The following is a 9,854-nucleotide window of genomic DNA, read 5'->3' on the forward strand; positions in this document are numbered from 1 at the left end:
CTGAGTGATAGACTTACCAGGACAGAGACTGAGGGCAAACTTTGTCTGGAAGTCACAGGCATCACTGTCCAGGTACTCATCAGATATCACCACCACCATCCTTTTACACCTACAGATCAACAACATATAGTATATTATCCAGCCATAACCACCACTCTCTTCGCTGTAACATGCTCTTGCAGAGCAAAACCCGTCTCTTGAGCTAATAAAATTCTGAAAACATGGGGATCAGCCATTAAACAGAAACAGAACACAGCCAATAAGTGGCTGTGGATCTCGAAGACGCCACTGTGGCGTTGCCTAAAGGAGGCCTGAACCTGCCTCTTCTCGATGAGTTCGCTGGTGATGGTCCAGACACATGATCCAGGCAGGACGTCCCGGTCAAACACACACAGCTTCAACTTGTGGTCCGTCTGCTCCAACTGCTGGATCATCTCATGGACAAAGTCAAAGTCACTCTGACAGTAGCAGATGAAGGCATCAAACAGCTCCGGTATACCCCCTGGAGAGAGGAGAGAGTAGAGAGAGGAGAGAGAAAGGAGAGAGAGGAGAGGAGAGAGAGGAGAGAGAGGAGAGAGAGTAGAGGAGAGAGAGGAGAGAGAAGAGAGGAGAGTGAGGAGAGGAGAAAGAGGAGAGGAGAGAGGAGACAGAGGAGAGGAGAGAGAGGAGAGAGAGAGGAGAGTGAGGAGAGGAGAGGAGAGAGGAGAGAGAGAGGAGAGAGGAGAGAGGGGAGAGAGAAAGGAGAGAGAGAAGAGGAGAGAGAGGAGAGAGAGGAGAGAGAGTAGAGGAGAGAGAGGAGAGAGAGGAGAGGAGAGAGAGAGGAGAGTGAGGAGAGGAGAAAGAGGAGAGGAGAGAGGAGACAGAGGAGAGGAGAGAGAGGAGAGAGAGAGGAGAGTGAGGAGAGGAGAGGAGAGAGGAGAGAGAGAGGAGAGAGGGAGAGAGAGAGGAGACAGAGGAGAGGAGAGAGAGGAGAGAGAGAGGAGAGGAGAGAGAGGAGAGAGAGAGGAGAGGAGAGAGAGGAGAGAGAGAGGAGAGAGAGGGGAGAGGAGAGAGGGGAGAGAGGAGAGGAGAGAGGGGAGAGAGAGGAGAAGAGAGGAGATAGATGAGAGAGGAGAAGAGAGGAGATAGATGAGAGAGGAGAGAGAGAAGAGAGGAGAGAGAGGAGATAGAGAAGAGAGAGAAGAGAGAGGAGAGAGAGGAGACAGAGAGGGCTCAATATCAGGAGACAGAGGAGAGAGAGGACTCAACATCAGGAGACAGAGGAGAGAGAGGACTCAACATCAGGAGAGAGAGAGAGGAGAGAGGACTCAACATCAGGAGACAGAGGAGAGAGGACTCAACATCAGGAGACAGAGGAGAGAGGACTCAACATCAGGAGACAGAGGAGAGAGGACTCAATATCAGGAGACAGAGGAGAGAGAGAAGAGAGGAGAGAGAGAAGAGAGGAGAGAGAGGAGATAGAGAAGAGAGAGAAGAGAGAGGAGAGAGAGGAGACAACATCAGGAGACAGAGGAGAGAGGACTCAACATCAGGAGACAGAGGAGAGAGAGGACTCAACATCAAGAGACAGAGGAGAGAGGACTCAACATCAGGAGAGAGAGGAGAGAACATCAGGAGACAGAGGAAAGAGAGGACTCAACATCAGGAGACAGAGGAGAGAGGACTCAACATCAGGAGACAGAGGAGAGAGAGGACTCAACATCAGGAGACAGAGGAAAGAGAGGACTCAACATCAGGAGACAGAGGAAAGAGAGGACTCAATATCAGGAGAGAGAGGAGAGAACATCAGGAGACAGAGGAGAGAGGACTCAACATCAGGAGACAGAGGAGAGAGAGGACTCAACATCAGGAGACAGAGGAGAGAGAGGACTCAACATCAGGAGACAAAGGAGAGAGGACTCAACATCAGGAGAGAGAGGAGAGAGGACTCAACATCAGGAGACAGAGGAGAGAGAGGACTCAACATCAGGAGACAGAGGAGAGAGAGGACTCAACATCAGGAGACAGAGGAGAGAGGACTCAACATCAGGAGACAGAGGAGAGAGGACTCAACATCAGGAGACAGAGGAGAGAGAGAAGAGAGGAGAGAGAGAAGAGAGGAGAGAGAGGAGATAGAGGAGAGAAGAGAGAGGAGAGAGAGGAGACAACATCAGGAGACAGAGGAGAGAGGACTCAACATCAGGAGACAGAGGAGAGAGAGGACTCAACATCAAGAGACAGAGGAGAGAGGACTCAACATCAGGAGAGAGAGGACTCAACATCAGGAGAGAGAGGAAAGAGAGGACTCAACATCAGGAGACAGAGGAGAGAGGACTCAACATCAGGAGACAGAGGAGAGAGAGGACTCAACATCAGGAGACAGAGGAAAGAGAGGACTCAATATCAGGAGACAGAGGAGAGAGAGGACTCAACATCAGGAGAGAGAGGACTCAATATCAGGAGAGAGAGGACTCAATATCAGGAGAGAGAGGACTCAACATCAGGAGACAGAGGAGAGAGGACTCAACATCAGGAGACAGAGGAGAGAGGACTCAATATCAGGAGACAGAGGAGAGAGAGGACTCAACATCAGGAGACAGAGGAGAGAGAGGACTCAACATCAGGAGACAGAGGAGAGAGAGGACTCAATATCAGGAGAGAGAGGACTCAACATCAGGAGAGAGAGGAGAGAGAGGACTCAACATCAGGAGACAGAGGAAAGAGAGGACTCAATATCAGGAGAGAGAGGACTCAACATCAGGAGACAGAGGAGAGAGGGACTCAACATCAGGAGACAGAGGAGAGAGAGGACTCAACATCAGGAGAGAGGAGGAGAGAACATCAGGAGACAGAGGAAAGAGAGGACTCAACATCAGGAGACAAGAGGAGAGAGAGGACTCAACATCAGGAGACAGAGGAGAGAGAGGACTCAATATCAGGAGAGAGAGGACTCAACATCAGGAGACAGAGGAGAGAGGACTCAACATCAGGAGACAGAGGAGAGAGAGGACTCAACATCAGGAGAGAGAGGAGAGAACATCAGGAGAGAGAGGAAAGAGAGGACTCAACATCAGGAGACAGAGGAGAGAGAGGACTCAACATCAGGAGACAGAGGAGAGAGAGGACTCAACATCAGGAGACAGAGGAGAGAGAGGACTCAACATCAGGAGACAGAGGAGAGAGAGGACTCAACATCAGGAGACAGAGGAGAGAGAGGACTCAACATCAGGAGACAGAGGAGAGAGAGGACTCAACATCAGGAGACAGAGGAGGGATGACTCAACATCAGGAGACAGAGGAGAGAGGGCTCAACATCAGGAGACAGAGGAGAGAGGACTCAACATCAGGAGACAGAGGAGAGAGGACTCAACATCAGGAGACAGAGGAGAGAGGACTCAACATCAGGAGAGAGAGGAGAGAGGACTCAACATCAGGAGAGAGAGGACTCAACATCAGGAGACAGAGGAGAGAACATCAGGAGACAGAGGAAAGAGAGGACTCAACATCAGGAGACAGAGGAGAGAGAGGACTCAACATCAGGAGACAGAGGAGAGAGAGGACTCAACATCAGGAGACAGAGGAGAGAGAGGACTCAACATCAGGAGACAGAGGAGAGAGAGGACTCAACATCAGGAGACAGAGGAGAGAGGGCTCAACATCAGGAGACAGAGGAGAGAGGGCTCAACATCAGGAGACAGAGTAGAGAGGGCTCAACATCAGGAGACAGAGGAGAGAGGACTCAACATCAGGAGACAGAGGAGAGAGGACTCAACATCAGGAGACAGAGGAGAGAGGACTCAACATCAGGAGAGAGAGGAGAGAGGACTCAACATCAGGAGACAGAGGAGAGAGGACTCAACATCAGGAGACAGAGGAAAGAACATCAGGAGACAGAGGAGAGAGAGGACTCAACATCAGGAGAGAGAGGAGAGAGGACTCAACATCGGGAGACAGAGGAGAGAGAGGACTCAACATCAGGAGACAGAGGAGAGAGAGGACTCAACATCAGGAGACAGAGGAAAGAACATCAGGAGACAGAGGAGAGAGGACTCAACATCAGGAGACAGAGGAGAGAGAGGACTCAACATCAGGAGACAGAGGAGAGAACATCAGGAGACAGAGGAGAGAGGACTCAACATCAGGAGACAGAGGAGAGAGGACTCAACATCAGGAGACAGAGGAGAGAGGACTCAACATCAGGAGACAGAGGAGAGAGAGAAGAGAGGAGAGAGAGAAGAGAGGAGAGAGAGGAGATAGAGGAGAGAAGAGAGAGGAGAGAGAGGAGACAACATCAAGAGACAGAGGAGAGAGGACTCAACATCAGGAGAGAGAGGAGAGAACATCAGGAGACAGAGGAAAGAGAGGACTCAACATCAGGAGACAGAGGAGAGAGGACTCAACATCAGGAGACAGAGGAGAGAGGACTCAACATCAGGAGACAGAGGAGAGAGAGGACTCAACATCAGGAGACAGAGGAAAGAGAGGACTCAATATCAGGAGACAGAGGAGAGAGAGGACTCAACATCAGGAGACAGAGGAGAGAGGACTCAACATCAGGAGAGAGAGGACTCAATATCAGGAGAGAGAGGACTCAATATCAGGAGAGATAGGACTCAACATCAGGAGACAGAGGAGAGAGGACTCAACATCAGGAGACAGAGGAGAGAGGACTCAATATCAGGAGACAGAGGAGAGAGAGGACTCAACATCAGGAGACAGAGGAGAGAGAGGACTCAATATCAGGAGAGAGAGGACTCAACATCAGGAGAGAGAGGAGAGAGAGGACTCAACATCAGGAGACAGAGGAAAGAGAGGACTCAATATCAGGAGAGAGAGGACTCAACATCAGGAGACAGAGGAGAGAGGACTCAACATCAGGAGACAGAGGAGAGAGAGGACTCAACATCAGGAGAGAGAGGAGAGAACATCAGGAGACAGAGGAAAGAGAGGACTCAACATCAGGAGACAGAGGAGAGAGAGGACTCAACATCAGGAGACAGAGGAGAGAGAGGACTCAATATCAGGAGAGAGAGGACTCAACATCAGGAGACAGAGGAGAGAGGACTCAACATCAGGAGACAGAGGAGAGAGAGGACTCAACATCAGGAGAGAGAGGAGAGAACATCAGGAGACAGAGGAAAGAGAGGACTCAACATCAGGAGACAGAGGAGAGAGAGGACTCAACATCAGGAGACAGAGGAGAGAGAGGACTCAACATCAGGAGACAGAGGAGAGAGAGGACTCAACATCAGGAGACAGAGGAGAGAGAGGACTCAACATCAGGAGACAGAGGAGAGATGACTCAACATCAGGAGACAGAGGAGAGAGGGCTCAACATCAGGAGACAGAGGAGAGAGGACTCAACATCAGGAGACAGAGGAGAGAGGACTCAACATCAGGAGACAGAGGAGAGAGGACTCAACATCAGGAGAGAGAGGAGAGAGGACTCAACATCAGGAGACAGAGGAGAGAGGACTCAACATCAGGAGAGAGAGGACTCAACATCAGGAGACAGAGGAGAGAGGACTCAACATCAGGAGAGAGAGGAGAGAACATCAGGAGACAGAGGAAAGAGAGGACTCAACATCAGGAGACAGAGGAGAGAGAGGACTCAACATCAGGAGACAGAGGAGAGAGAGGACTCAACATCAGGAGACAGAGGAGAGAGAGGACTCAACATCAGGAGACAGAGGAGAGAGAGGACTCAACATCAGGAGACAGAGGAGAGGACTCAACATCAGGAGACAGAGGAGAGAGGGCTCAACATCAGGAGACAGAGGAGAGAGGGCTCAACATCAGGAGACAGAGGAGAGAGGGCTCAACATCAGGAGACAGAGGAGAGAGGGCTCAACATCAGGAGACAGAGGAGAGAGGACTCAACATCAGGAGAGAGAGGAGAGAGGACTCAACATCAGGAGACAGAGGAGAGAGGACTCAACATCAGGAGACAGAGGAAAGAACATCAGGAGACAGAGGAGAGAGAGGACTCAACATCAGGAGAGAGAGGAGAGAGGACTCAACATCAGGAGACAGAGGAGAGGGACTCAACATCAGGAGACAGAGGAAAGAACATCAGGAGACAGAGGAGAGAGGACTCATCAGGAGACAGAGGAGAGAGAGGACTCAACATCAGGAGACAGGGAGAGAACATCAGGAGACAGAGGAGAGAGGACTCAACATCAGGAGACAGAGGAGAGAGGGCTCAACATCAGGAGACAGAGAGGACTCAACATCAGGAGACAGAGGAGAGAGGGCTCAACATCAGGAGACAGAGGAGAGAGGACTCAACATCAGAGGAGACAGAGGAGAGGACTCAACATCAGGAGACAGAGGAGAGAGGACTCAACATCAGGAGACAGAGGAGAGGACTCAACATCAGGAGACAGAGGAGAGAGGGGCTCAACATCAGGAGACAGAGGAGAGAGGGACTCAACATCAGGAGACAGAGGAGAGAGGACTCAACATCAGGAGACAGAGGAGAGAGGACTCAGCATCAGGAGAGAGAGGAGAGAGGACTCAACATCAGGAGACAGAGGAGAGAGGACTCAACATCAGGAGAGAGAGGACTCAACATCAGGAGACAGAGGAGAGAGGACTCAACATCAGGAGAGAGAGGAGAGAACATCAGGAGACAGAGGAAAGAGAGGACTCAACATCAGGAGACAGAGGAGAGAGAGGACTCAACATCAGGAGACAGAGGAGAGAGAGGACTCAACATCAGGAGACAGAGGAGAGAGAGGACTCAACATCAGGAGACAGAGGAGAGAGAGGACTCAACATCAGGAGACAGAGGAGAGAGGACTCAACATCAGGAGACAGAGGAAAGAACATCAGGAGACAGAGGAGAGAGAGGACTCAACATCAGGAGAGAGAGGAGAGAGGACTCAACATCAGGAGACAGAGGAGAGAGGACTCAACATCAGGAGACAGAGGAAAGAACATCAGGAGACAGAGGAGAGAGGACTCAACATCAGGAGACAGAGGAGAGAACATCAGGAGACAGAGGAGAGAGGGCTCAACATCAGGAGACAGAGGAGAGAACATCAGGAGACAGAGGAGAGAGGACTCAACATCAGGAGACAGAGGAGAGAGGGCTCAACATCAGGAGACAGAGGAGAGAGGGCTCAACATCAGGAGACAGAGGAGAGAGGGCTCAACATCAGGAGACAGAGGAGAGAGGGCTCAACATCAGGAGACAGAGGAGAGAGGACTCAACATCAGGAGACAGAGGAGAGAGGACTCAACATCAGGAGAGAGAGGAGAGAGGACTCAATATCAGGAGAGAGAGGACTCAACATCAGGAGACAGAGGAGAGAGGACTCAACATCAGGAGACAGAGGAGAGAGGTGACTCAATAGGTAAAAAACTGTCATAAATATTAACATTGGTGCATGATGGCCAGAGACAAGCTGCTGCCATTGTATACAGAAGGCTGTTTGCATGTTCAGGGAAGAATATTCCATATGACTATAGACTATCTACTTAGTACTTAGTAATGTTGTGATAAGCAGAGTTGATAGTCACCATGCTACTGACCAGTGAATGCGATACTAGTGTTTTTATCATTTAGTTGTGGAGCGGCAGATACAGTGCCTTGCGAAAGTATTCGGCCCCCTTGAACTTTGCGACCTTTTGCCGCATTTCAGGCTTCAAACATAAAGATATAAAACTGTATTTTTTTGTGAAGAATCAACAACAAGTGGGACACAATCTTGAGTGGAACGACATTTATTGGATATTTCAAACTTTTTTAATAATTAAAAACTGAAAGATTGGGTGTGCAAAATTATTCAGCGCTACTTTCAGTGCAACAGAGAAAACTCTCTCCAGAAGTTCAATGAGGATCTCTGAATGATCCAATGTTGACCTAAATGACTAATGATGATAAATACAATCCACCTGTATGTAATCAAGTCTCCGTATAAATGCACCTGCACTGTGATAGTCTCAGAGGTCCGTTAAAAGAGCAGAGAGCATCATGAAGAACAAGGAACACACCAGGCAGGTCCGAGATACTGTTGTGAAGAAGTGTAAAGCCGGATTTGGATGCAAAAAGATTTCCCAAGCTTTAAACATCCCAAGGAGCACTGTGCAAGCGCTAATATTGAAATGGAAGGAGTATCAGACCACTGCAAATCTACCAAGACCTGACCGTCCCTCTAAACTTTCAGCTCATACAAGGAGAAGACTGATCAGAGATGCAGCCAAGAGGCCCATGATCACTCTGGATGAACTGTAGAGATCTACAGCTGAGGTGGGAGACTCTGTCCATAGGACAACAATCAGTCGTATATTGCACAAATCTGGCCTTTATGGAAGAGTGGCAAGAAGAAAGCCATTTCTTAAAGATATCCATAAAAAGTGTTGTTTAAAGTTTGCCACAAGCCACCTGGGAGACACACCAAACATGTGGAAGAAGGTGCTCTGGTCAGATGAAACCTAAATTGAACTTTTTGGCAACAATGCAAAACGATATGTTTGACGTAAAAGCAACACAGCTCATCACCCTGAACACACCATACCCACTGTCAAACATGGTGGTGGCAACATCATGGTTTGGGCCTGCTTTTCTTCAGCAGGGACAGGGAAGAAGGTTAAAATTGATGGGAAGATGGATGGAGCCAAATACAGGACCATTCTGGAAGAAAACCTGATGGAGTCTGCAAAAGACCTGAGACTGGGACGGAGATTTGTCTTCCAACAAGACAATGATCCAAAACATAAAGCAAAATCTACAATGGAATGGTTCAAAAATAAACATATCCAGGTGTTAGAATGGCCAAGTCAAAGTCCAGACCTGAATCCAATCGAGAATCTGTGGAAAGAACTGAAAACTGCTGTTCACAAATGCTCTCCATCCAACCTCACTGAGCTCGAGCTGTTTTGCAAGGAGGAATGGGAAAAAATTTCAGTCTCTGGATGTGCAAAACTGATAGAGACATACCCCAAGCGACTTACAGCTGTAATCGCAGCAAAAGATGGCGCTACAAAGTATTAACTTAAGGGGGCTGAATAATTTTGCACGCCCAATTTTTCAGTTTTTGATTTGTTCAAAAAGTTTGAATTATCCAATAAATGTCGTTCCACTTCATGATTGTGTCCCACTTGTTGTTGATTCTTCACAAAAAAATACAGTTTTATATCTTTATGTTTGAAGCCTGAAATGTGGCAAAAGGTCGCAAAGTTCAAGGGGGCCGAATACTTTCGCAAGGCACTGTAGCCTAGAGGTAAAAGAGGAAGGCCAGCACCCAGAGGATTGCCAGTTCAAATCCCGGGTCTGACAGGAAAAATCTGTCGGGAAGTGAGCTTGCAACCATAGGATTGATGTCAAGTCCTAAATGCCATTGCCTGCCATCGTGCCATTGAGCAAGGCACTAAATCTCCACACAACTACCGCTCCACGGGCGCCCAGTGTGTCAAACCTCTGTACAGTATATCTGTCATTCAGACGGGGTTGGCATAAAGTGGAAGTCGAATTTTGATTGGACCTTGTGTACATTTGACAAATAATGTAATCTCAACTACAGACCAATAGTGTGTAACACTAGTGTTTATGATTGGACAGTAGTGTACTACAGACCAATAGTGTGTAACACTAGTGTTTATGATTGGACAGTAGTGTACTACAGACCAATAGTGTGTAACACTAGTGTTTATGATTGGACAGTAGTGTACTACAGACCAATAGTGTGTAACACTAGTGTTTATGATTGGACAGTAGTGTACTACAGACATATTTATGTTATTACCTTCTGGGTCATCCTCCAGGGTGATGCCTTGTCTCTCCGGGGTTCTGGGAACACAGCTGTCCACCTCAGGAACCTGGACTGGGGGCTCATTCTGTCTCTCTATGTACCTCCTACAGTCCTCCTCTG

General features: G+C 48.8%; 1 protein-coding gene across 1 annotated transcript; it reads right to left on the bottom strand.

Annotated features, from left to right (window-relative positions):
* Window positions 1-17: 17 nt before the first annotated feature.
* On the bottom strand, window positions 18-9,849 carry LOC135538636 (myeloid differentiation primary response protein MyD88; the record flags this gene model as incomplete). The annotated part of the gene is made up of 3 exons (XM_064964507.1): window positions 18-109; window positions 322-502; window positions 9,729-9,849. Coding segments are annotated over 3 exons (394 nt in total), but the record flags the coding sequence as incomplete, so codon positions are not given.
* Window positions 9,850-9,854: the final 5 nt, after the last annotated feature.

Source organism: Oncorhynchus masou, unplaced genomic scaffold (assembly GCF_036934945.1).
Source record: "Oncorhynchus masou masou isolate Uvic2021 unplaced genomic scaffold, UVic_Omas_1.1 unplaced_scaffold_9967, whole genome shotgun sequence".
NCBI lineage: Eukaryota > Metazoa > Chordata > Actinopteri > Salmoniformes > Salmonidae > Oncorhynchus > Oncorhynchus masou.